The sequence below is a fragment of the Dichomitus squalens genome (assembly GCF_000275845.1).
Source record: "Dichomitus squalens LYAD-421 SS1 unplaced genomic scaffold DICSQscaffold_1, whole genome shotgun sequence".
NCBI lineage: Eukaryota > Fungi > Basidiomycota > Agaricomycetes > Polyporales > Polyporaceae > Dichomitus > Dichomitus squalens.
This window is the reverse complement of record NW_006766883.1, coordinates 375,468-398,796: the sequence shown is the minus strand read 5'-3', so window position 1 is coordinate 398,796 and position 23,329 is coordinate 375,468. Positions and strand designations below refer to the sequence as shown.

Here is a 23,329-nt window from a genome sequence, read left to right as displayed (position 1 = left end):
CTTCATACGCGCTCTGAAGGCTCCCTCAGACCCACCCCACGAAGGAGGACCCTTGAAGATCGACATTGCACGACAGGCATGGGAGGACTCGCTGCTCTATGTTCCTAACAAGGCGGAGGCGATCTCAGACTGGCTCTTGTCGCGTTTGCTGAAGGACAGGTCGCGAGAGCGGTACGGCCCTCGCTTCGCAATCCGCTTTCTAGACTATTAACGAACTGACCAGGTCTGAGAATCCCGTGTTCGACACGCGGTACTGGCTGCTACTTGCTGACGTTCTCGCCTGTTCAAGCCCTGCGCGCGAAGGCGACCCTAGCACTCGCACATCAAGACCTTGGCTCGTGCCGTTGCTGAACCGGGTACCTGTTGCACCTATCATCCTCTCATACTTCGAGCTGCTTTCCGAAAGCGATAGCATTGACTTCGAACAGTACAAGCTAGTTGCCTGGTGTGTCTCTGTCTTATGGCCTCTGGCAGTCCCAAAATTCAGCCCCGAAACGTTGCTGGAATGCTTCGGCGCAGTTCTTCAGCTGGGCGTGTCGTCTATGCTGTCGGCTCTCGATGGGTCACCGGGCACTCTGCAAGAACTAGATCACGCCAACGCCTTATCAGTCATAGTTTCGTCGTACCGGACATCCCTGGCGAGCTCGGCTGCGAAGCGCAAGGTGGGAATTCTCGGTACGATTTGTGTAGAAGAGGCTATCTGGCTGACGGAGCGCCTCTCAGCAAATTAACACGTTGTTTCTCCAGAAGCACTTGCCCTTCTGGTTGCAACTCGTGCCGGCAGACGGGCACGGACAAGCCCTGTTGTCCGATGTGTATGATGCCGGCATAGAAACCATGTTCGGGCTGGAGGTCGTGAAGCAGATGACCGACAGTAAGTATGACGCCGCGTTGTTGGAAGCTATGGAAGACGCGTCCATACAGTCTCCGGCTGTTGTGCCCTGCTCTATCCCTCGGCTGTTTGCGTCGTATGTGCAGAGCGTGAAGCGGCACAAGAGCGCGCTCTTCGGTCAGGGTTCTAGTCGGGCTCCGGGCCACATCCTCGAACAAGTGCAAGCTGCGTCGATGGTCTTCTACGGCACGTGCAACACTCTAGCTCGCAAATCTGCAGATGATGCTTCATGGCAATGTCTTGTCTCCCTGCTTGAGGTAGTTGAGAGGGAAAATCTACTCAGTGTGAAGGATGAGGAGGCTCATACGCTTTTGCGCGGGGACGGCGATCTGGCCGTGGAGGCCCTCGCTGTGGCTTGGGATGGTTCGTACGTACGCGGTCTGTATCATTGCACGCTCAATCCATATCCGTTTCCAGAGATCCATGCTTCGCGCACGGATTGCGCCTTGAAAATACTTGCGACGCTCGCCAGAATCGACTATGACCTGACATCCGCAGCCTTCGCTGTCATATACCCCAGGCTTCTGGCCGTGAGTCTCCTCATTCCCGACCTCGTTGCCAAATGGTTCATTCGCCTAATATGCTCCAGGTCCCTGGCTCGATTTCATCCGCCCCGCAGTACCTGCGACTCCTCCTGGAATATGAATCGAAGACGAGAACCTTGCCTTCTGCGATCGAGCATGTCTCGGAGGCATTTTCGGTTCAGCATCTCAAGCGGATCTCCGATAGCCCACATACTGCTTATCAGCTCGCGTCCGCGGGCCCTTTGACCAGTCTCCCCTTCCTCGATGAGCTTTCCCGAGCCGTCCACGGCTTCCTCACGCCGGGTCAGGTCTTGGACACCATCGCCTATGTCGCGCGGACTCTCAAGGACGCATATGGGCGCTTGGTCGAGCGGGACGCAAGGGTCTCCGCTGTTCGTGGCGATGGCCCGAGGAAAAAGCGCAGGAAGAGCAACGCACCTTCATCGGAAGACGGTTCAGAATCGGAATACTACGCCGTTTCGTTCGACCTCATCGCACGCACTATGATTGTCGTGCTGCGTTCGCTACCGTTGCATAGCCTCACAGACGACGCGCGCGCGGAGGCAGAAAGGTCGGTGCAAGACCTGTACCACGCTGTTGCTTCCCCCGCTCTGGCGCAGGGGCTCGGGGGGCCTAGTCAACTGGTATCACGATCTTGGCAAATCGTTGTCACGGGAGCCTTGCGTCTGCACTACGGGCTCGCTCGTGCACCAGCATTGCAACTCGAGCTCAGGCTCGAAGATGAATTGCCGTCTGCCATGCTGCAGTGCGTACCATCTCCGGATGTAATACCCGACCTTGTCGTGGAAATGGTGCGTGCCGCAGTTCATGGGCGCATACATTCACCTCACCATAGCATGCAGCTTCGGACAATGCTACACCAATGTAGCCTTGGTTTTCTACAGCCGGAGGCTGTACTCGACAGATTACTTGACTACCTCGAGATGCACGTCGCTGGTGACACTGCTTCTTGGACAGGTAGAGTCCATGCATTGCATGGGCATGATACGGGCGGCGTAGCGGTCCTACATTTACTAGTGGACAGGTGGCTACCTGACTTCGAGTGAGTGCTTGTACCACCACTACAAGGATGGTACCGAGACTAACTCTTGATCTGCTAGCACATGGGCAACATCGAAGCAACTGGAGAGGTTGGCAGCCATTCTTGTGAACGCGGGGCGGTTGCCTCATGTCTCGCAATCGCCAATCGGACTGAGCGTGCAGACTGTATTGTCTAGATTGTTACGTGATGCACAGTTCTGGGAGCTGCTCACGTTCCGAGGTAGATCCACAATGCTAGTCATAACAGCTGAAAATTTTCTCATTGTTCTTTCACATGCCAGATGCTTTCATTTCGGAGCTGGTCGAACATACAGCCCCGATGGCAGGCGTCGACCTACCCGATCTTCTCTCTCGTCTCGCGGCAGACACGACCCGCCCGTCGCCCGATGTGGTTTCGCAAATCGCATGGGCATACAAAGTCCTCCTTCTCATTCCGGCAGAGTACCTTCCACGTGCGACTCATATCGAATTCCTCAAGCGGGGTTTCGCAGCAGACGTCACCGTGTATCTGACCCTTCGCTATGCGAAGAGCTGGCTGTCTGAGCAGGATTTGCTGGTTATTCGGAAAGTCCTGCGACGGACCATAGATCATCTCGGCTTGATCGAGAATGTCGTGCGTCTGCGTCTCGTATTTTCATTATGGACATACTCAATCAGGAATGTGGTCAGATATCGAAGGAGTTCATGGGCTACCTACTAGAGCATGGCATTAACGGTGAAGCCGTCAACGACGCCAGCAGGGACCTCAGGTTGGCCACAATGAACTTGGTAGACATGTATCAGGGGTATTTCTTCCCCTCGACCCTATACATCGTTCATCACTTACATCGAGACAGATCCCTCGTACGCCTTGCGAAGAAGGGCAAAGCCGACTCAGTTGTTGAGTTGGCCCATCGCTATGCCGAAGCGTTCGACTCCGCGGACGCCAAAATCAACTTTGAAGCATCTTCTCTTTTGATCGACTCCCTCGTTCAGAGCGCTTCGCCATCTGAGTACGTCTCAGAGAACCCTGAGGTCTGATTCCACCTTCACACTGACCGCGTTGACAGGCTTCCCGCACCATGCATCGATTCACTGCGAAATTTGCACAAAAGTATGCTCAACTACAGCCTACCAAGGCTGGGGTTGGGTTCCGACGACTATACAATCCCCTTGGACCGCTCTCTACTGGACATTTGGTTTCACTCGCGGATACTCGGACGATGGCTGGACGTCGACGGTATGCTCTCCTTTCACGAGATAATGGCGGAGTATATTGAAGCTACCGTTTTGTTTTAGTAGACGTGCGAATTCCCGTAATTGGCCGACAGTTATCCCGCCGATTACTCTCACCAGTCGGTAGTAAGGAGAATATCTCATCTCTTGGATCAGTCGTGTTGTCCATTCTACTTGGGGAGCTGCAAGACGCTGCTACTCTCGAGGTTCGAGAGGGCCTAGGATTTATGGTAGTTGCCTACCTTGCGTTCGCTCGCACGGCTAGTCCAAGCGGTACGTATCATTCCGCCAGCTAACAAGAGGCTTCTGTCGAACATGCTTTTACAGATATTACCGGTCTAGAGTCGCAGCTGGCAAGCGCCTGCAAGACGCTCTCTACCGACACTTTTTCCTCCCTACTTGATCTCGTCTATGATGGTCTGCCGCTGCACGAAGGACTATCCTCACCAGATGTGGCTCGCCTCATTCGCCTATCTTCAATTCTTCTGCGGGATGCACCAGAAGGTTAGTGGTTTCTGAGGCAAAACAATGTATCGGTGGTTAATATAGTGTCAAGGGACCGCGAAAATATGCCAGTCGCATACTACACAATGCTTAAATCTCTTCGCAGATGATGAGCAGTTTACAACGGATCCCTGTCTCCGTGGAGAGGTCCTTGATTTCCTTGCTCGACAGTGCGGTGACAGGGTAAGCTATCGGACCTGTTGGGCTCCATGATGACCAAACTGACGCGTGAGATAGCCCGCCTCGATACGAACAGCTGACCTCTCGAGCCTGTGGTCGATTCTTCGGGCGCTGCTCTCCGGCTCGACAGCCCACGAGCAGTCAACTGACTCGACGGTCTTCCATGGTATCGTGAACGTCCTCAATGCTCTCGTGCGTCTCCGCCGGGACCTCGTCCTGAACACCCTCCCACACCTCGGCTTCGTCCTTCGACAGCTCGTTGCGTGCCTCCGAAGCCTCCGCCCGCAGCTCGGCGGTAAACAGAGTCGCCTGGTCATGGACACGCTTCCGCGCTGGATCTCACCATCCGGCCCGCTCTCCGGTCAGGAAAGTAAGGCCCTTGCCCGGCTGCTCACAACTTTGACGACTAAGACGATCGTGCGGACGCATGGTGCAGCAGCTGACTCACAGAAGCCCGAGTCACTTACGCGGGCGTTCTCGAAGCACGCCGCGTATGTGCTCACCGCGTACGTCGAAGCGGTGAATGAGCCTCTCTGCTTGGTGTCCTCAGGCATCCGGAAGGAACTGCAACCCGGCCTTTTCGCGTTGTGTGAGATGCTGGGAGAGCATACCCGGGATGCCATGATGGTCTCAGCGCTAGACGTAGGCGGGAAGGCGACGATGAAGGTTCTGTGGAGGGAGTACGAGAAGCAGCGCTATGTTGGCAAGGGCTAGACCATTACTCAGACGGGTTGGGCAGATCGTTGTTTCGTCTATTTTGTGTGACAGGCACACACGTCTATGTGAAAACAAGCTCAGAGAACACAGCCTACATCGTGTGGACACTAGTAACCAAGACGTAAACCAACCCGATGCAGTTAATGTACACATCGCACGCTTCGGTACACAACTTCACACTTGATCATCTAGACCCCTTCCCTCGATAGGCATCACCCTCCATCTAATCTACTGGGCGCGTTTGCTCTTCACATAGACGCTGCTGTACGGGCGACCGTTGGGGTACGTTTTCTTCTCGGGAGGCACGAACCCAGCGGCCTTCTTTTCCTCCGCGAGCTTCCGCACAACGGCCAGGAAATCCTCCACGGCCTGCGGAGAAGTTTGGATGTGAACGACGAGCCGAGACCCGCCGACGGCGAGGGGGTCGGACAGCTGACTCGCACGCTCGACAATCTCCGCATAGGTCACGCCCACCGGCGACGGATCGTAGAAGACCTGCCAGGGTGAAAACCCGAGGCTTATCGTTAGCACGAAGTTGACATATCACACGGAGGAAAAGTGCATGTGTGGACACGTAAGGAGCGTGTCACGTACCATGCACGTCTCAGCCCCGCTCGTGATTTCGACACCGATCTCCTCGAGGCCGCTCTCGAGCTTCCGCGTGAGCTGGTGCACAGCAGGCAGGAGGGGGAAGTTGTGCGTGAGTGCGTAGGCGGCGGATGCGGCCATGAGGCCGGTCTGGCGCATGCCTCCACCAAATAGCTTCCTGAACCAGCGCGCCTTCTTGATGAACGCCTCGGGACCAACGAGACATGAGCCGATAGGAGCGCCTAGATGAGTACATCGGCCCTGAGCGGTTAGGCCTCTGATGTCGCTAGGACGTACCAAGACCCTTGCTGAAGCACAAGCTGACGCTGTCGAAGGGCGCAAGTAGCTCGCTGAGCGGTGTGCCGGTCTCAGCAGCGACATGCCAGATTCGGGCACCGTCAAGGTGCGTTCTGAGACCGTTTGCATGCGCAAACTCCGCAATACGGACGATCTCGTCCTGGGGGAAGATGGTCCCATTCAGGGTATTCTCTAACGAGATGATAGCCGTAGGAGCACTTCACACAGATTAGCACTCGCCCTGCAACACACAAGGAACCGTTACCTGTGAATCTCATCGCCGAGTACGACGTGTTCTTGTACGTCCTCGAGTGTAAGGTGGTGCCCTGCGACGTAATGGTGAGAATATCATTCACCTACAGGACGCTGCGAATCAGACCATTCGAGGGGATGACCATCTGCGCATGAGCACCAGAGTGGAATGCCAGTCCACCCGCCTCATACCTGAGTAATTCGTCAGCCTAACCTTCTTGAATGTACTGAGACCAGCGTACCGGACGATATGCGAACGATGGTCGCACAGTACAGCATAGGGAGGCTGCTGGAGATGTGTCCTCAAGGCAATCTGGTTCGACATGGTCCCAGAAGGCATGAACAACGCCGCTTCCTTGCCGGTCACCTTAGCCATATGCGCTTCGAGCGCAAGTGTGGAAGGCTCATGGTATACGTCGTCACCGAGGGATGCCCTGGCAGCGTACAGGTACATCTCCGGGGTAGGCACTGTCGATTATAATCACCATAAGAGGCAGAACATCACCAGTGATCGGGAACGCCACTGACCGGTAATGGTATCGGCTTGATTGATGCACACATGAGTACCACCAGGTCACATAAGGGCGGCCACAACTTACAGATGAAACTCCTCGAGACCTCTTTGAGGCCTCTCTTGTTATCCTGTCGCAGTGGTCAGGACCGAACTGATCCCGCGATAACGGAAGTCACACACATCATCCTGGGTCGAAGTGAAAATATCGACCTTGACTTGCTCTGCGACCTGAGCACGCGCAGCGTCCAAGTTAGCAGACATTACGGTTCCAATGGTTCTCCTGAAAGAGAGCGTCCGTTGCAGAGGAAAGATAGGCTGGCGAAGGAAGAGACGAGTGAGGGAAGGAGACATAGGCTCGAATTGACTCGAGCTTAAATTGTTCCCAGTTCCATCCGTGCCCGGATCGGGCGAGCCGTTGGGAAAAGCGTGTGCCTTCGTCCCTGGAGAGTGGAAGATCTGAACTGCCACAGTCAGCAAAACACTCAAGCTCGGATCGCCGATCTTGTCGCCGGTTCTCTTATGCAAGATTAGATTATCAGATTCCAACCACGCTACACCCATTGACGTCGCGCGTTAATTCTATGTACATGTTCAACGTTGTTCTCCGCTTACAACCACATCGTCCGAGACGGCTTCACCGTTGCCTCTCCGCTTTGAAGATTCGACATGTCTTCTGGCGAGCGATTGCAGGCGAGAACAGGAGGAACGTCTAAGAAGGTATGTAGTGGGCTCCGAGACTCAGCGGACACTGTCTGACATCTGGGGGAGACAAAGAGAGCCCCAGGTCCGTACGATAGTAGTCAGCGGCCAAGGGCACGCCGCAATATCTCGCCTCCCTCGACATGTACGGTTACTCGGCCACCGACGTACCAGGCAAGCTCTCTGACGGCGCGCGCAGATAGAGATGGGTCGTCGTCCTCGTCGCGGTTACAGTTACCTGCCGGGTCGCGGGGCTTGCCACCTGGCCACAACGTCTCGCGTACTGCGCCTAGTGCATCAACGTCGACCTCGGATGACACGATACGAAGCGCATGCCTCCAACTGCTTCAAGATAGATATCCAGGTTTCGTACCTAAAAACGACTTCGAGCTCATGGCCCTCACCGGGAGCGATTACCACGTGCCGGAGAGCAGAATCCGTTGGTGGCTGGACGAGCAGCTCAAGATGTTCTTAGAGTTAGAGACGGGCCTCACTGACCCGGAGGAAGATCCGGAGGCTTTTGTCGCTGGCACGCAGGCCTTGGAAGCGCGGGCGACATCTGTCCTCGGCATTCGCGGCGCTGTCACCGGAGTGAGTTGATTTACAGCAGTCTTCGCATACCTTATTGACTCCGAGCTTGTCAGGCTAAGCCCAAACCTGGGACTCCGAACGTCTTCTGCCGTCCAATTCCAGGCAGTCCTTATTCGATACGTCTTTTCCCTGGCTCGATCGTCCGGCGCGAATATTGTCTAGACTTTGTCCACACTCAGACGGGGCAACCTCTCAACACGCCTGCTGGCTTCGAGCTCTGGATAGCTCCCGAAACCTTTACACCGTGGCTCGGTGTAACTGGTACCATGCGTCTCCGTTCGTTGGAGGCGATGTTTGGCAAGTCGATCGTCCGAGCGGGAGAGGAGAAGTTTGTTCTTCGGGACGGACAGACGTATATCTTGAAGCGACCAGGGCATAAGGATCTCCGATTCAAAGTGCCGGTGCGCATTGACGGCTTGGAGAATGCGGACTCCTCCCGGGACGAGGATCACCTGGAGTTTCCGGAGTTTGTCTGATCGTCGTTGGTAGCGCTGATTGTTCTCGTCATTGATGTATCAGAAGGATCTAGTGCGCTTGTGTTCGTTAGAAACGTTTGTATGTCTGCTTTGTTCGTATCGGCAGAGGAATGGCCATCGGTATCAGACATTCCCTGAAGTGACCTGCTTCAGTCCTTCGATGGGTTTTATGCGTCCATGTTGGAATGTTCGTACACTACCTGGACGTTGTATCATGTTGTCTGCGTACTGCGGAGGGTCTGACAGTAAGCACAATGCGACTGTCATGGTGACAATAACAGGTATCGTCGCGCGTACCGGTGGTTGCGCTGCAGATAGTACCTTCCTAGTCACCCATGTTTGCATCGGGCGGCCTCAGTGCGATTTGAGTCGTTCGCGCCAGGCTCCACCGGTGTTGGTGGCCACCGGTAGACTGATTGCTCTCGTAGTCGAACCTTACCCACCGATCTTGATATCGTATAAGCTTCATTGGGACTGTCGGGTGATGGTTATACTAAGGGAGAACCCTACCGTACCTCCCCGACATAAACTAGTACTTGGCCTAGATCGATAATTCAGTCAGTCTTCGAGCGGGGTGTGCACACTGGTTTGATCTAACACATTGCCTGTTTTCAACTTTAACGCTTTAGCATTCATCAAGCATCGAATGTGACCCTAGTGGAGAGCGGGAGTAGAACGATGACATGGATCCATTTTCTGCATATCTCTTCTGCGGCATCCATCCGGGAAAACATATGCATATCAGATATTTGCTCCGAGAAGCCCTCATGTTCGCGTATAATATCTGCGGGGCCTAGTAATCATGCGACCATTCATCTACAGCTATTCAAAGTAGGATGTCTCATACTGAGTCAAACATACTTGTTGAGGCGTTCAAGTTCATATATGCAAGTCGTGGATACACGATGACGGCGTCGAACGTTCGCGCCTCAGTAACTGCAGATGCGCTCAATTATGCGCTCGAATCATGCGCTGGCTTGTATGTCATTGACACTGTGAAGGGTTCAGTGTGCTCAGCTATGCGTACTTTTGTCTGAAGTTTGATCTGCCGTTTCCCTGTCAGCGCGTTGCGAGAGAACTCAATTCCTTACAAGCCATCATCTGTAATGATCGAAACACCTTGCCTGTTCTAAAAAAGTGGCATAGAGGGTGTCCGTCGCAGACGTTCATCCGGGTTTCATGAGTAGGCATCGGGGCGGAAAAGATATCTTGGCTGTAAATCCCGATTACGTAGAGAGGTTAGTATATTGGCGCCCTAGTATTCCCACGTTGAGTCTCACTGTGGACGGAGCTTTGCCTTCGGTCTCGACGACATCGACGATCCCTCTCCATCTCCTCCCCTAGCCTCTGGCTGCCTGCTCGCCGGTCTTCCCTTTCTTCTCTTGCTTTGTCCTCGATTTCATCTCTTGCTCCTCACATCCATTATGGGCAACGTACGCGCTTCCCGACGCTTTTCTCCGACACCCTCTGACCGCATCCGATCCGGCGTGTAGGGTGCTAAGGCTCAGCAGAAGAGGGAGAGGAATGCCGTCAAGACGGCCAACAACGCAAAAAGCCAGATCAAGACCAACCAAGCCGCGTTGAACATCGTCTGCTCGGTATGCAGACAAACTTTCGTGAGTTCTCCAGCTTGTCAATTTGCAGCACCTGCGCCCTGACCGTACACTGCAGCTCCTTACTACCCGTGCACCTGCGTGAGTAGAGGCTGTGGAACTTACAAGGCCGGATCCTTACGTGAGCCCCTTACAGACTCGAGGAACATGCGCAAAATAAGCATAGCAAGAGCTTGGCGGAGTGCTTCCCCACTTACGGGAAGTGACATACCGTCCTCTGCACATCTCCCTTCTTGGGTTTCCTTTGGTTCTGGATGTTAGATACCGGTCATGTACGTCGCTCTCGCTGATGGGCTATACGATGGTTTTTACTAGAGTGGGCGAGCGATTGTGCGTGTGGTGTGATGCATTAGACGATGGTACGGATACAGCTATATCATGCAAAGCAAGTGGGGATGGCGAAGGGCGACCTGGAGTATCTGGCATCGACACACTGATGTGTGGGGCGTTGTAAGGCGACGGTGAGCGACAGCTTCCACCTCATAGCGAAGTGAATCCGCTTGGGCCTGCTCCTGCCGCCGCGCCGACGGCTTGCATCTTCTCTCCGACCTTCTTGTTGACCTCAAAGAACTTGGCAACGCAGCGGTCAATGCAGACGCTTTCGCCCTTGTTGAGTTCGCCCTCCGCATACCGTGTGCTAATGCACTTGGCGTGACATGACCTGTGAGGTGAGGTAAACATTGAGGGTAATGTGACGCGTCAACCGCGAGGCACTGACGAGACGAGGCGGTTAAAGATGTCTGTAATCATGTCCAGCCTGGCGGCAACGCGTTAGAAGGACCAGTGATACGACAAAGGTCTTCGCGGTGTACGCACTCCTGAGTAGCCATTTCTACGCGCTCCTGATTGATACCACCCGAGGAGGGTGTTGAACCGCGGCCAAGAAAGGACATTTTGGTAGATGAAGTGAGCAAGGCAGATAGAGGAGGTCGTGAAGAAGGGTGTTGTGAAGATGCAAGACAGCAAAGGATGAATGCTGTCCGGAGTCGAGGTGGTCGCTGGATGAGCAGGAGCGTGAAACGCCGTCCAGCGCGTCATGCGCCTCCTTCCCGATTGGGAAAAGGAAAAAGTTTGCCGTGCTTCCGCGTTCGAGGCGCGGCACACAGAGGACCGCTTTCTCGGGGTCTCTACGCTCTGCACCGTATCTTTCTTACTTGTGTACTGGGTCTATTTCTCGGCCTCTATCCCTTGGCGAAAACGCGTGTGCATCATGGTTGAGACGCCCCCGACCCTAGCGGTACATCGGTGCCGATTCGTGGACTTTGCGCCTTCGGCGGTCACTGCGCTCGCTTTCCCTCCGCTTCCACTCCCGTCTGTCAAAGGGAAGAAGGCTGCTACCAGTCAAGGGTTTCCAGGGTTTGGACTATTGGCAGTTGGACGCGCGAACGGGAACATCGAGCTTTGCGAGTGGACGGGCCCGAATCCTCGCAGTCAAGCGCCTCAGGCATGGGTTGTCCGTAAGGTACGGTATGAGGAATGGAGCGATACGCACACCGTTGTATTCACACAGATGTAACACAGACATTGATTGGACCATACCCCTCAAAAGTCGAATCACTTGCCCTCACTTTCCGCTCCTCAAGACGAGCCGCACAGGAGGAGGTCCCTTCGTGGTCAAACCTCAGACTCTTTAGTGCGGGAGGAGGTAGCGAGCTAGTCGAGTGGGATATCGAGAAGGGTAACATCAAGGTATGTTCCGTACCTTGGTGTTCGAAGCACAGATTCTGATCCTCCCTCTAGCGAACGCTAGCTTCGCAAGGTGGTCCCATCTGGTCCATTTCGCCTAACCCTGCATCCACCATTCTTGCTCTGGGCTGTGAAGATGGCGCCGTCCGTCTAGTATCATTACAATACGATGAGCTCAATCACTTGCGTCGCCTGGACAGGGTGAAGAGCCGCATCCTAAGCATCGCATGGGGTCCTCCTACTCCCCGACAGAAAAAACAGCCAGCTGCAAACGCAGACTCAGACTCGGACGACGATGAGGAAGACTGGCTGGACTCTTGGCTCGTAACTGGGTGCTCTGACAGCAGCCTGCGAAAGTGGGATTTCTCAACTGGTCGCGCGCTTGACCGGATGGGGACGGACAAGGTTCGCGGAGAGCGTACCTTGGTTTGGGCGGTGGGTGTATTGGGGTACGTATTTTCTGTTGTTTATCCGCAAGATTGCTCACAAACATCCTCGACGATCAGCGAGGGCACCATTGTGTCTGGCGATTCCATGGGCATTGTCAAGTTCTGGGACTCCAAGACTTGTACTCAGTTACAAAGCTTCCAGGGGCACGCAGCAGATGTGCTGTGTCTAACTGTAGGCCCTGTACGTCCTGCAACATGTTAATCCTCATATGTTCTCGGCTGATTGGGGCCATGTCGATTCTCTACTAGGACGGCTCTGTCGTGTACACGTCCGGAGTTGACCAGAAGGTCACCCAATTCTCGTACGTCAAGACCTCTCGGTCCTCCACAGACCCCTCTCCCCTAGTCTCTCGCGCGACAGGCCGATGGGTTCAGTCCCGTTCTCGTCGACTACACTCGCATGATGTCCGCGCCCTTGCGATCTGGCCTCCATACACTCCTCTCCCACCTTCACATCAACGACACTACCCCACGGACATCGCACCTGTCCTCGTGTCAGGAGGACTCGACATGTCTGTAGTTACCACCCCTGCGGCTCTTCCAACCGCAACGCTCTCTGGCAAGATCATGAATCCTCTTTCCACAAGCACGCAAGCGACCTTTGAGGATGCATACCATAGAAGGCTCGCGTATTCGAGCGGCTTTTCCGGTACATCTGCGGTACATTTGGCGAGGAAAGCTAGGCTTGTACTCTGCAACAGGGAGGCCGGAGTGACGGTGTGGCGGTTGGCAAAGAGGAAGCCTCGGGGAGATGACCTTGACCTCGGCGCGGACATACCGGGACAAGATCGTGGGTGGGAGCGCGTATTGGACATGGATCTAAATGTACAGACGAACCTTGTCTCGGGCGCCGTCTCGGACGATGGGCGGTGGATAGCCGTATCGGATTGGCACGAGACAAAGTTGTTCCAGCTCTCTGAGGAGGTACGTTGTGAGATTCTGTAGTCATCGTTTGCAACACCTCATAGCGCGAGCAGAAGAACGGCGATCTCAAGCCAAAGCGAATACGCGACTTCTCCGCTACGCTCCAGAGCACGCTCAACGGCGCTTCCACTGGTGCATCCTCCCTTACATTCACTCCCGAGTCGTCGAAGCTTCTTCTCGCCACTTCTAATTCAGCCATCGTCCTCGTTGTTGACCTCGGCTCAGAAGGGCACTCGCCACGTGTGCTGCGCAAGTTCGAACAGCATCGAATCCGAGACAACGTCGTCAAGGGCCGTCTAGTGAAGGGTCGCCAAAGTTCCCCTGCCGCGAATGGAGACAGCGATGTCGAGATGGGCTTACAGAACGAAGGAGCGCCTGGTGCGGACGGCGCTCAGGCCTCTGATGACGACTCCGACCTCGAAGACTCGAGAATAGTCCGTACAACCATTACCCGCATGGCCGTCAGCCCCGACGGCCAGTGGCTCGCGACATCGGACGACCGCAGACGCACACATATCTTCAATCTCGACGCCGTCCAGCATCATGGCTCGCTGCCGACGTTTCCCCAGCCGGTCCACGCGCTCGCGTTCGACCCTTCCGCGCCCAGCACGCTCGTGCTCGGCTTCGCCGACAACCAGCTGGAGGTGTATGATGTCGAGGCGCGCCAGTTCCCGCGCTGGGCCCGCTCGCTCGTCAACGGGGTCCCGCAGCGCTTCACACACCTGCACGACCCCGTGCTGGGCGTGACCTTCGATCCAGGTTCGGGCGCAGAGGGCGAGGGCTCCCCGCTCCCGCCCAAGACGGCGCTGTTCTGGGGCGCGACGTGGATATGCAAGGTCATGCTTACTGAGCGCATCGGGTACAGTGGCTTCGAGAAGCGGAGACGGGGCAAGCGCAAGGCCCCGGAGGCGAGTGCGAGCGCGGACGGCCGAGTCGAGGTCAGCTTGGAGGAGGGCCAGCAGGAGGTGCAGCAGCGCAACTTCAAGCTTGTGACGCACTACCGCCCGTTACTCTTCGTGGACTTCGTCGCGCCCGGGGAGCTCGTCGTGGTCGAGCGGCCGCTAGTGGACGTTCTTGCCAAGCTGCCTCCTGCGTACTTCAAGCCCAAGTATGGCGCAACCTAGATGGCTATGTTCAGCTACGTGGGCTTGGGTATAACTGGTTAATGGGGCTGTCTGCGGGGTTTTTTTACTCTAAAAGTAGTGTATGCATTATATCAGGCGAGGTGCGCAAGCTTCCACATGTAGTCCTGCTATAACGGAGGCGAAGTAGACGGATCACCCATCACAGCGCGAGTTGTGCTCTTGCCCTTGTATACTCGCTGTCCCATGCCACATTATGCCCATCACACCGCTCTGCCCCCCTCAACCTACGGCAAAACATCTAATCTTTAGGCCAGGAATTCGCGTCGACACACGGGCTTGCTGCTCCCGGGACCTCAGTACCCTCCAGGTGCCTGCTGTGTTATGAGATGCCGGCGGCGATGTTGCCTCATGCGTCGGTCTCGAGTAGCATGCAATTATCAGTCCATATAATCATCAATGCCGAGACGACGTACCTGCGACGATTCGACAATCATGATGACATCGACAATGGCGGCAGGAGTAACACCCGCATGCGCGGCCCATGACTTAATCAAGGAGAAGGGTGGGTCCGGTTGGGAAGCCAGCCAGCCCCTGACATGCTCTGCAAGTGAGGAGGTGTCCGTAGTGAGGAACATTAGATCGAAGTAAGGTGACCCGGCCGTCACCAAATTACGAGATAGACTTGGTCAGACGTACCAACCAACGTGTGCTTCAGCCTGGCGTCCTTCCGCAGAGACGCATGCTCCTTGCCGGAGCACCAAGTCAAGTGCCGCTTCTTGTCGTACCAGCCCACATGTGGAATGGATTCCCGGATCGCCTCCAGCACCCTCATTTTGTCGTCGTAAGACGGGGCACATTTATTCACATCGTAGAGAGCTGCAGCATTGGGGTTCGATCGGAGAGCGTCAGCGAACGCGCGCTACGGAGGCAGTGCATTGCACTGCGGAGAGCGCCCCAAAATGGAAGTACCGTTTCGAAGTTCTTTTGCTTTGCCTGGCAAAACATGTCTAGGGGGCATGCTGGAAGTGTAAAATTATTGGAATTGTAGAGATGATGCAGATTGAACAGCAGGGGGATGGGGATTTTTGAGGGCAGAAACAGCAGACCCCTGGATCGTTTTATGCAAGGGGCTTAGCGCTGACAGTGTATGACTCCAGGGCAAAATGTGGCAAAATGCTTCACAACCGGATTATTCCGTGACATTTGATGTGCTTGAAGCGAAAAGAACACCAAGTATACGGCATAAGTCCGATCAAATCCTGATTTTGACAGAAATAAGACTGCCTAAATGCAGAAGCTGTGGGAATACACCCTGTCACAGAAGCCACAGAAGAATGACAGCCCTTGCCTACCCTTTTTTTTCAGAGTCTAGAAATCCAAGGAATGTACTAGTACATTCCACAGACTGTGCCTCAGAAAGAAGGGTAGTGCTGTAGGTGTGCTGCAGGCTCTTTTGTACCCCATTTTTGTGTTCATAAAGCACCCGGTCCCCTAGGGCCATGACTCAGACACCTTTGTTCGCTCCCCCTATTGAGGTTTTGTTTGGTTCTCCAGAGAGGAGCACCAAATGAAACCTCCAAAGGCTGCGAGACAGAGGTTATAGAGATGTAAGCACTCCCATCATGAGTGGACCAGCTATGGCATGCATGTGCGGGTTCGAACTCCTCAGCAATGCCCCATCTCCCTTGCTTGGCCATCTGGTGCTGCCGAGCAGCAGACTTCTCTCGGAGATCTGCAGATAATGGAAGACACGAACACAGCCTCGGAATTTGCCTACTCAGTACCCTCGACTAAACTCGGGCCGCGCCGTCGGGAGATGAGGACGCGCGGAGCGCTCGTAAAGCGCTCACCGATGCGAGATCCGAGCCAGCGTTTCAAAGTCCGGTTTGCAGAGGCGGATCCGCGACTCGGGCGGAGTACGCGACAAATTTTGGGATCTCCCTCGGTCCTCTAAGAGGCGATTAACTATCAAGCTGATCCTTAGCTGGAGCTAAGCCTGTCTAGAGCACAAGGAGCGACGGATCCAGCGATTGCAGTTGGAGGTCTTGTGTGGACATTAGACGAGTATTAAGGTTGAGCTCTATGTACAATCATGCGAAGTATTGTGGTCATGGACGTATCGTGTGTGATGAGAGGATGGAAGAAAGACTGCTATGGCTACAAGGTGTAGTATGGTTCCGTGCATCAATGTGTATTACTGCAGATGACCAAGGAAGGCCCAAGAGACGAAGAAGGAATACTCTGTGAGATGATCTCTACTTCGAGTCCAATGTACGTTGCATGTGATCTTCCCGATTTTGCTCCTCAGATTCCCTTGAAGAGAAGTCAGTATAGGGCTGTGGCAAGAAAGTCAGATGGTACTCACTTCGCGTTCAAGAGCGACAAATACAGCGTCCAGAATACACCACAGGTGGACTGAAATGGCACGCGATAAGGCAAGGGCATGTATCTGAAATTGATGAGCTGCGGGCGGAGACATACGTCAGTGCCTCCAGCATCAATGCAAAAGAGCTATGCTAACCTGTGCGACAGGCCACACCTCCCAATTTGCGAGCAGAGCTGGTTTATACATGTCCCTGTAGCGGCGTTGTATGTGCTTGGCGTCGCGGCCCTCCATGAGACCCATGGAGCCAATGAACAATGCCAACTGTAGACATAGTTAGCTCGCGCGTCGCAGGAGCTTAGAAATCTACATACACCAAATGGTGCTCTATGGCAAAGAGTCAGCATTGACTCGAACGCTCGAAGTGGGAGACCGCTCACATGATCAGCTGGTCCGCGCCGACGCGACGCGCAAGCGCACGGAGGCTGACTTTGCCAGTGTTCCCACTCCCTATGGATCGCAAGGGAAAGTTGCGTTCGAGGAAGAAGTTCCACCGGCCAATAAGTGGACCTGCGATACAGCTCCTTCAGTTTACAGCGTGTGCGCGAAGAGGGGATCGTCTCGTACCCATTCCGACACCAAATGCGAAGAAGCGTAGCGTGCGAGGGATGTCATAACGACGCTTCCGCCGGCCGTTGTCGGAATCGATCTAGGCAGGATTGTGTAAACGGCAAACGCTATCGGAAGAGAAGTACCGAGATACGCACGAATTTCTGCGTGACCTGCGCGACAGCGTCGCCGAGCGCGTTGAGTGCGCCATTTGTAAGGGCGAGGGTATAGTAAGGGTGAGACTCAAAGGATTGTTGGTATGCACGAGCGAGCGCAATGTTGGCCATGATGAGATATCTAGGTGTTGTGAGAGTAGAGACAGAAGTTGGGGCGGACTGGCCTGGATAAGAGACGGGTGAGAACTCCACAGGAGCTCCTCGATTGCGTCTGGCGGGAGCGTCCCCTTCAAATGTCGCCACCCAGCATGGGCGCCTACCAGGCCTAGTGCTCCCATCAACCAGCGACGTCACCTCATACCAGACGCCAGACTAAGATGTTTCCAGATATTTCGCACCGATCTCGGACGGAATCTGAGAGAACACATTGTATTGCCATGGTGATAGCAAACGGTCTAGGACAAGTATCGGGGAGAGACAAACGGCAAACAGACGGAGATAACACACGAGATGCAATCACAGTAAACGAAGCTTGCCGGTCACCTTGTTTACGAGTTCTACGGGACCTGTTGAGAGCGAGTGTCACAACGAAGGCGATTCGAAAAACTCGAAGGACACAGACCTGGGCCTATACCAAGAACAGTGCGCGAGCCCGCAGCTATTTGTGTTCGACCGCTGGATAGATGTCAGTCAGCCTCATACATAGGGCACAAGTATCCGTGACTGACGCGTCGAGGATAGAACGGGCGGCCAAATTCAAACTCTTGGCTATCGCTTCCAGCTCCAAGAGCTCGTCTTCTGAAGTTGCTTTGAGCGCAATCTTCGCTTGACTGCACGTTACGTCAGTACGCCTCATGGCTGTCCACCGCATGATGGTCTGCCTACCCTGTCCGCTCCCAGTGCTTCAACAGCTATCTGGCAAAATCAATGCCTGTGGCTATATATACGCTGTGAGGGTATGCTCACAGCAGGATTTGTCTTTTGAAGAGCCTTGTAGCAGGCCAACGTTGCATGGCTCCATCGAGACTGAGTGTCAGGTTGATAGAGGCGAGAGCTCACTGCACTTACCCGCACCTAAGAGGAGCCATGAGACATGGCTCGTCCTTGAGCATCGGAAGTAACTCACTGAGCAGCGATCTTTCCCGTTGTCATCCCCAAATCCGTTCGTACGACCAGCACCTTTACGCGCGAGGTCATAGTCTCGTTCCTTCAAGCGAGGATATGCACCCCTACCATCTTACAAGGCTCCAGAAATTCAGGCTTTACAGCAGAAAGATCCCCATCGGCCTCCTCCTCCTCCACCTCCTCATCGCTATCCTCTCGGGCATCCTTCGAGGGCTCCGGCTTCGTCGCGGATGGTGCTCGCGGTTCAGCGGCGTGCCGTTCCCTGTAGGTGGCCCATGCTCCCAAGGCAAATCCTGCGCTGAGAGATGTGGCCAGTGCAACCGCAAAGACGACTAAATGCCATGTTAGACCAGTGCAGATCCAAAGAATAAACGTAGCAGACCACTTTGAGTAGTAGAGAGAGAAGACATGACGTGCCGGCGTTTGCCGAGCCAATGCGAGAGCGTCCTTGAGATTTTGTTCAGCGCTTCTTCGTACGCTCCTCCCCCTCCTCCTCCAGATTCGGGCACCAGGCCTCCTCCTTGTCTTGTACTTTAACTGGTACCTCTAGGTCTTGGAGAATTTTCATCTATTGCGCATAGTTTGAATATCTATGGCCATGGGCGAATCAAGCACATCCGCTGCCCCGCAGGGAGAACGCCCCCGCCAACCTTTTTCGGAGCTGAACCTCTCCGAGCCGACGATGAAGGCCCTAAAGGAGATGGGGCTCGAGACCATGACTACAATCCAGGAAAAATCTATACCACCTCTTCTTGCTGGGAAGGACGTGTTAGGTGCTGCGCGGACGGGCTCTGGGAAGACACTGGCCTTCCTCATTCCTGCAGTAGAACTGCTGCACCGACTGAAATTCAAACCTCGCAATGGTACGTTTTACCCTTGACAGGGTCTTTCTGTCTATCTGTCAATCGCTTTACTGACTATGTGCTGCGACTCTGTATTTTGTTTAGGTACCGGTGTTATCATTATCTCGCCCACACGCGAGCTTGCCCTGCAGATCTTTGAGGTCGCCAGGGAGCTCATGCAGTACCACTCACAGACGTTTGGTATCATCATGGGAGGCGCGACTCGCAAGGGAGAGGAGATCAAGCTGCAGAAGGGTGTCAATCTCCTGATTGCGACGCCCGGTCGTTTAATCGACCACTTGGAGGTTCGTCTCGTTCAGCTATCATACCGTGTCTTGAGGCTCATATCTTCGATGCATCAGGGGACGAAGGGCTTTGTCTTCCGTAACCTCAAGAGCCTCGTAATCGATGAAGCGGACCGGATATTGGAGGTTGGGTTTGAGGAGCAGATGAAGAAAATTATAGCCACCCTTCCGAACGGTATGCCTTACTTCCTACCCGTTCTCCAGGACTATACTCAGAGAGTCCTCCAGAGGGCCGGCAATCTATGCTATTCTCAGCAACCCAAACCAGCAAGGTCACGGATCTCGCACGAATATCGCTGCGCCCTGGTCCCATTCTAGTTGATGTCGACAAGACCGAAGACACAAGCACGGTCTCTACACTAACCCAAGGCTATGTCGTCTGCCCTTCTGATCGCCGCTTTCTCCTCCTGTTTACATTCCTCAAGAAGAACATGAAGAAGAAGACGATCGTATTCTTCTCCAGTTGTAGATCGGTGAAATACCATGCCGAACTCCTCAACTACATCGACGTGCCGGTACTTGACCTCCATGTATGTCTCCTTCCCACGGCTGTCCAGTGTTATTGCGCTAACGAGCATATCAGGGTAACCAAAAACAACAAAAGCGGACTGCTACATTCATGGAGTTCCGCAATGCGGAGACCGGTATACTCCTCTGTACAAACGTCGCGGCACGAGGACTCGACATTCCTCGGGTCGATTGGATTGTTCAGTACGACCCGCCAGACGATCCTCGAGACTACATCCACCGAGTTGGCCGTACTGCTCGTGCAGGAAATGCCGGCAAGAGTCTCATGTTCCTCCTCCCGAGTGAACTAGGCTTCCTTCGATACCTCAAGGAGGCGAAGGTTCCGCTGAACGAATACACCTTTCCTGCTGACAAGATCAGCAATATCCAGTCACAGGTACGCATCCATCTCGGCGCCTTTTGTACATCTCTGATTGTCGCATCAGCTGGAGAGGCTGCTACAAGGCAACTACCACCTCTACCAGTCTGCTAGGGACGGCTATCGGTCATATCTGCAGGCGTATGCATCGTACTCGCTGAAGAAGATTTACGACGTCAACCAACTTGACCTCACCAAAGTCGGGAAGTCGTTCGGCCTTCCCGTACCTCCACGCGTGAATCTCAACGTTGGCGGCGGCAAATCTGCTACGAAGCGGAAGCGAGAGCCTGGTTACGACGAGGAGGATTGGGAAGAGATCGACGCGGTGGACAAAGAGTCGGGCGACGAGGACGCGAAGGATGATGAGGAGCAGGGCTCGCGGAGAAGTATGCGCGAGCAGTCAAGATCGAGGCGAGAAGAGACGCTTGGCCGGAAACGGCTCGAGAAGGAGGTGTACAAGAAAGGCATGGAAAGGAAGAAACAGAGGACGCAGGGGACGCAATGGAGCGGTTGACCTCACCTCCGGTCCGGGCTGTCCTGACCATCCCCTTGGATCCCCGTTCCACCCGAGCCTTCCTCCTGAGCCCTCGTGTCGTTCTCTGATGTGTCGTGTGCTTTCGCGTAGGTTTACTTATGCATCGGTTCATTGCTATCGTGCTGCAAACGACCCGGCGTGACCCACAACGTTGCGATAGCCGCGGGCACGACCGACAGCGTCCCGCAACGTGGCCTACGTGCGGGATGCAGCTGTTGATAGTGGTGCAAGCTGGTGCCTGTCGGGCGCTCGATGAAGTGGTGCCGCGCGACCGGCCCTAAAGCTGAACCTCGTGTGCGTCACCGCGCGGTGCTCCCTGTGTCACTTGTCCACGTCCCGCTTTCGTACTCAAGTTTTGCCCCCCTACGACAGCACTGAAGAGCGCAATGGCTACGACGCAGGTCGGTACAACCTGATCTCGAGTGAATTTCCATTGGATGCAAATGCTGAATGCAACGCTCCGGGGTTTATAGCATTACTTGTGGGCTGCTGGCCACTTCCTCCTACTCATATGCTCGCTTCGGTACTTCCTCGCGAAGTTGCTGTTCAGAGCTGTCTCCTCGTTCTGGTACAAAGGTGCGTCACTATGCCTTGAGGAGTTCCTGGAGAGGGGTGTTGAAAGGTGGTTCGGGGCTACAGCAAGCTTCACGGGAGCGCTCGTCAGTTATGCCATCGTATGCCAGTAAGTCTTTGATTCACTCGTTCTGCGAGTCGTGTACCCAAAAAATTTTACGCTCGCCTCTCCAGAAAATCTCTAGGGGTATGTACTTTCGATGGATGTTCGCGGACCAGACCGACCGACGGTGACACAGGTGCCGCAACCCAACGCTGCTTGGATAAAGCGCGCCTTGCTGGATGAGGTACGCTCTGGGTGCCTGCCACGTTTGTATGTGTCTCACGCGTTCGCTGTAGAATGTGCAATACTTCCTGCTTGCGTTCTGGTGGTGGACTTCGCGCCCCGTTACGTGTACGTGGCTAATACATCCTAGCTCTCCGGGTCTACTAAGCCCAGTTGGACAGTCGCGCTCTTGCCTTACGCCATCTTTTCCCTCTTCCACGCGCTCACATTCACGCGCACGACATTGATGCCCCAGTTCCTTCCCCCTGGGCCGCCTGCTCAGCAAGGCGCCGCTCCCACTCCTCATCCCTTGGCCAAGAAGCTGCAGCTCTGGGTGAAGGGTTCGTGTTACGATTCTCCATTCCCGCAACTTTCGACTGATGTCACACGCAGCCAACTACGATAACGCGATGAAGGCTGTTGCATTCACTGAGCTCCTGATCATGGGGCGCGTCATTTTCGGAACGTTGACATTCCGCGACGCCCTCCTTTCACCCTTCGTCTACGCATTCTTCCTTCGTCAGCGCTGGTATCAGTCCAAGTTCACACGTGAGGCGATCGCTTTCGTCCATGCCAAGATTCTAGGCTTCGTGAACAGCCCTGGAAAGCCTCCTGTGCTGTCGCAGGTCTACACTCAATTCGCGGGCATCATCGCCAGATTTGGAGGATCGTCGCTGACCGCTGCTGCGGGTCCGAACGCTGCCGGCGCAGGTGCGGGTGCGGGCGCACGCCGGCAGTGAGCTTTGTAACGTAACGAGTACAGTAACGGTTTCCCTATAACGACTTGTCTTGACTTCTGCTCGAACTCTACTCTCTGGGATTCAGTAGGACGATAGAATAAATTGCAATCTAACTATGTCGTGTATACGTCAGATTCGCACTAGCCCGAATCATGATTTGCTTGCTCCTCGTCTACTCCGCCTGCGAGCGTCATGACGTCACGCGGCGAGGGGTATAACAAGGCGCGGTCGATCGTAGTGCACCGTCATAATTCCTCCTCACAACATCCCACCCCCCAAGGACGAATTTGCAGCAATCATGTCCAACTCACTCGGCAGTGCTGTCGCTAACCTGCTCTCCTCGCTCACGGCCATCGGAGCATCGTTGATCAACTCCATTATCGCCGTATTCCAGGCTATCTTTGCACTCTTCCAGGACGTCGCGGTCAGCATCCTCCAGCTGGCGCAGGCCCTCGTTGCATTTGCTGCGGGCCTCTTCCAAGGTGTACTTGGCTTCGTCGCAGGTAAGTATCCGTTCATGGGAACCGAACTGGGTCTGACATGTGTCATCATCCCACAGCCAATTTCCTTGCTATCCTGGTAGTTGGTGGGATCTACTATTGGTACACTCGCAGTCGCACTACTAAGGGCAGATCGGGGTCGGGCAAATCTATTGTTTCTGGTTGAGAGGTCACCCAAAGTTCTCGCTTCCGAGAGTTCCCCCCTTTCAGATAGTGCTTGGATACCGTGGCCAGTCTTGTAC

The 23,329-nt window shown here is 54.6% G+C and overlaps 11 protein-coding genes across 11 annotated transcripts; 6 read left to right on the top strand and 5 right to left on the bottom strand.

Annotated features, from left to right (window-relative positions):
• Nucleotides 1–1,626: 1,626 nt before the first annotated feature.
• Nucleotides 1,627–7,154, bottom strand: DICSQDRAFT_130763 (uncharacterized protein). Its single transcript, XM_007359995.1, has 19 exons — nt 6,926–7,154; nt 6,831–6,873; nt 6,762–6,774; nt 6,474–6,701; nt 6,359–6,423; nt 6,245–6,305; nt 5,984–6,197; nt 5,689–5,928; nt 4,435–5,589; nt 4,250–4,380; nt 4,021–4,197; nt 3,757–3,966; nt 3,528–3,697; nt 3,315–3,470; nt 3,148–3,263; nt 2,760–3,091; nt 2,538–2,698; nt 2,280–2,479; nt 1,627–2,228 (listed from the first exon to the last, which is right to left on the bottom strand). The coding sequence occupies exons 1-9, from the start codon at nt 7,004–7,006 to the stop codon at nt 5,323–5,325; spliced, it is 1,212 nt and encodes a 403-aa protein (XP_007360057.1). The 5' UTR covers nt 7,007–7,154; the 3' UTR covers nt 1,627–2,228; nt 2,280–2,479; nt 2,538–2,698; nt 2,760–3,091; nt 3,148–3,263; nt 3,315–3,470; nt 3,528–3,697; nt 3,757–3,966; nt 4,021–4,197; nt 4,250–4,380; nt 4,435–5,322.
• A 230-nt stretch (nt 7,155–7,384) lies between these two features.
• On the top strand, nt 7,385–8,640 carry DICSQDRAFT_150988 (uncharacterized protein). The gene is made up of 3 exons (XM_007359994.1): nt 7,385–7,462; nt 7,514–8,035; nt 8,089–8,640. The coding sequence occupies exons 1-3, from the start codon at nt 7,412–7,414 to the stop codon at nt 8,509–8,511; spliced, it is 996 nt and encodes a 331-aa protein (XP_007360056.1). The 5' UTR covers nt 7,385–7,411; the 3' UTR covers nt 8,512–8,640.
• Nucleotides 8,641–9,935: 1,295 nt separating this feature from the next.
• DICSQDRAFT_164341 (uncharacterized protein) lies at nt 9,936–10,330 on the top strand (the record flags this gene model as incomplete). Its single annotated transcript, XM_007359993.1, has 4 exons — nt 9,936–9,944; nt 10,005–10,127; nt 10,183–10,205; nt 10,261–10,330. The coding sequence occupies 4 exons, from the start codon at nt 9,936–9,938 to the stop codon at nt 10,328–10,330; spliced, it is 225 nt and encodes a 74-aa protein (XP_007360055.1).
• A 104-nt stretch (nt 10,331–10,434) lies between these two features.
• On the bottom strand, nt 10,435–11,125 carry DICSQDRAFT_75240 (uncharacterized protein). The gene is made up of 3 exons (XM_007359992.1): nt 10,941–11,125; nt 10,843–10,881; nt 10,435–10,785 (listed from the first exon to the last, which is right to left on the bottom strand). The coding sequence occupies exons 1-3, from the start codon at nt 11,015–11,017 to the stop codon at nt 10,605–10,607; spliced, it is 297 nt and encodes a 98-aa protein (XP_007360054.1). The 5' UTR covers nt 11,018–11,125; the 3' UTR covers nt 10,435–10,604.
• Nucleotides 11,126–11,334: 209 nt separating this feature from the next.
• Nucleotides 11,335–14,307, top strand: DICSQDRAFT_142088 (WD40 repeat-like protein; the record flags this gene model as incomplete). Its single annotated transcript, XM_007359991.1, has 6 exons — nt 11,335–11,586; nt 11,646–11,813; nt 11,865–12,259; nt 12,317–12,440; nt 12,509–13,183; nt 13,237–14,307. The coding sequence occupies 6 exons, from the start codon at nt 11,335–11,337 to the stop codon at nt 14,305–14,307; spliced, it is 2,685 nt and encodes an 894-aa protein (XP_007360053.1).
• Nucleotides 14,308–14,621: 314 nt separating this feature from the next.
• On the bottom strand, nt 14,622–15,100 carry DICSQDRAFT_164338 (uncharacterized protein; the record flags this gene model as incomplete). Its single annotated transcript, XM_007359990.1, has 3 exons — nt 14,622–14,639; nt 14,742–14,869; nt 14,965–15,100. The coding sequence occupies 3 exons, from the start codon at nt 15,098–15,100 to the stop codon at nt 14,622–14,624; spliced, it is 282 nt and encodes a 93-aa protein (XP_007360052.1).
• A 1,200-nt stretch (nt 15,101–16,300) lies between these two features.
• DICSQDRAFT_94930 (uncharacterized protein) lies at nt 16,301–17,529 on the bottom strand. Its single transcript, XM_007359989.1, has 7 exons — nt 17,359–17,529; nt 17,219–17,300; nt 17,032–17,161; nt 16,966–16,978; nt 16,790–16,915; nt 16,634–16,731; nt 16,301–16,581 (listed from the first exon to the last, which is right to left on the bottom strand). Exons 1-7 carry the CDS (start codon nt 17,485–17,487, stop codon nt 16,524–16,526), a joined length of 636 nt encoding a protein of 211 aa, XP_007360051.1. The 5' UTR covers nt 17,488–17,529; the 3' UTR covers nt 16,301–16,523.
• A 303-nt stretch (nt 17,530–17,832) lies between these two features.
• DICSQDRAFT_142086 (peptidyl-tRNA hydrolase II) lies at nt 17,833–18,851 on the bottom strand (the record flags this gene model as incomplete). Its single annotated transcript, XM_007359988.1, has 7 exons — nt 17,833–17,882; nt 17,939–17,991; nt 18,045–18,136; nt 18,283–18,331; nt 18,443–18,495; nt 18,550–18,773; nt 18,824–18,851. The coding sequence occupies 7 exons, from the start codon at nt 18,849–18,851 to the stop codon at nt 17,833–17,835; spliced, it is 549 nt and encodes a 182-aa protein (XP_007360050.1).
• A 124-nt stretch (nt 18,852–18,975) lies between these two features.
• On the top strand, nt 18,976–21,119 carry DICSQDRAFT_176321 (DEAD-domain-containing protein). Its single transcript, XM_007359987.1, has 6 exons — nt 18,976–19,304; nt 19,389–19,588; nt 19,646–19,763; nt 19,817–20,118; nt 20,172–20,492; nt 20,542–21,119. The coding sequence occupies exons 1-6, from the start codon at nt 19,034–19,036 to the stop codon at nt 20,986–20,988; spliced, it is 1,659 nt and encodes a 552-aa protein (XP_007360049.1). The 5' UTR covers nt 18,976–19,033; the 3' UTR covers nt 20,989–21,119.
• A 264-nt stretch (nt 21,120–21,383) lies between these two features.
• Nucleotides 21,384–22,862, top strand: DICSQDRAFT_94922 (uncharacterized protein). Its single transcript, XM_007359986.1, has 8 exons — nt 21,384–21,410; nt 21,483–21,585; nt 21,649–21,691; nt 21,757–21,769; nt 21,822–21,869; nt 21,922–21,976; nt 22,030–22,188; nt 22,241–22,862. Exons 1-8 carry the CDS (start codon nt 21,396–21,398, stop codon nt 22,585–22,587), a joined length of 783 nt encoding a protein of 260 aa, XP_007360048.1. The 5' UTR covers nt 21,384–21,395; the 3' UTR covers nt 22,588–22,862.
• Nucleotides 22,863–22,885: 23 nt separating this feature from the next.
• DICSQDRAFT_46824 (uncharacterized protein) lies at nt 22,886–23,253 on the top strand (the record flags this gene model as incomplete). Its single annotated transcript, XM_007359798.1, has 2 exons — nt 22,886–23,090; nt 23,147–23,253. The coding sequence occupies 2 exons, from the start codon at nt 22,886–22,888 to the stop codon at nt 23,251–23,253; spliced, it is 312 nt and encodes a 103-aa protein (XP_007359860.1).
• Between the last annotated feature and the right edge of the window lie 76 nt (nt 23,254–23,329).

Excerpts from the sequence above, each read along its gene's own strand:
- DICSQDRAFT_150988 (XM_007359994.1), top strand. The coding sequence starts at position 7,412 with ATGTCTTCTGGCGAGCGATTGCAGGCGAGAACAGGAGGAACGTCTAAG. Across the intron at positions 7,463-7,513 it reads CAGGAGGAACGTCTAAGAAG|ACAAAGAGAGCCCCAGGTCC; the intron begins GTATGTAGTGGG and ends CATCTGGGGGAG. Across the intron at positions 8,036-8,088 it reads TTCGCGGCGCTGTCACCGGA|GCTAAGCCCAAACCTGGGAC; the intron begins GTGAGTTGATTT and ends CGAGCTTGTCAG.
- DICSQDRAFT_94930 (XM_007359989.1), bottom strand. The coding sequence starts at position 17,487 with ATGGCCAACATTGCGCTCGCTCGTGCATACCAACAATCCTTTGAGTCT. Across the intron at positions 17,162-17,218 it reads CGCATTTGGTGTCGGAATGG|GTCCACTTATTGGCCGGTGG; the intron begins GTACGAGACGAT and ends GCTGTATCGCAG. Across the intron at positions 16,732-16,789 it reads AGGTGTGGCCTGTCGCACAG|CTCATCAATTTCAGATACAT; the intron begins GTTAGCATAGCT and ends CTCCGCCCGCAG.
- DICSQDRAFT_130763 (XM_007359995.1), bottom strand. The coding sequence starts at position 7,006 with ATGTCTGCTAACTTGGACGCTGCGCGTGCTCAGGTCGCAGAGCAAGTC. Across the intron at positions 6,874-6,925 it reads TCACTTCGACCCAGGATGAT|GATAACAAGAGAGGCCTCAA; the intron begins GTGTGTGACTTC and ends CCACTGCGACAG. Across the intron at positions 5,590-5,688 it reads GCGGGGCTGAGACGTGCATG|GTCTTCTACGATCCGTCGCC; the intron begins GTACGTGACACG and ends TCACCCTGGCAG.
- DICSQDRAFT_176321 (XM_007359987.1), top strand. The coding sequence starts at position 19,034 with ATGGCCATGGGCGAATCAAGCACATCCGCTGCCCCGCAGGGAGAACGC. Across the intron at positions 19,589-19,645 it reads GTTTAATCGACCACTTGGAG|GGGACGAAGGGCTTTGTCTT; the intron begins GTTCGTCTCGTT and ends TCGATGCATCAG. Across the intron at positions 20,493-20,541 it reads TCAGCAATATCCAGTCACAG|CTGGAGAGGCTGCTACAAGG; the intron begins GTACGCATCCAT and ends TTGTCGCATCAG.
- DICSQDRAFT_75240 (XM_007359992.1), bottom strand. The coding sequence starts at position 11,017 with ATGTCCTTTCTTGGCCGCGGTTCAACACCCTCCTCGGGTGGTATCAAT. Across the intron at positions 10,882-10,940 it reads GTAGAAATGGCTACTCAGGA|GCTGGACATGATTACAGACA; the intron begins GTGCGTACACCG and ends CGTTGCCGCCAG. Across the intron at positions 10,786-10,842 it reads ATCTTTAACCGCCTCGTCTC|GTCATGTCACGCCAAGTGCA; the intron begins GTCAGTGCCTCG and ends CTCACCTCACAG.
- DICSQDRAFT_94922 (XM_007359986.1), top strand. Across the intron at positions 21,870-21,921 it reads AGCGCGCCTTGCTGGATGAG|AATGTGCAATACTTCCTGCT; the intron begins GTACGCTCTGGG and ends CGTTCGCTGTAG. Across the intron at positions 22,189-22,240 it reads GCTGCAGCTCTGGGTGAAGG|CCAACTACGATAACGCGATG; the intron begins GTTCGTGTTACG and ends TGTCACACGCAG.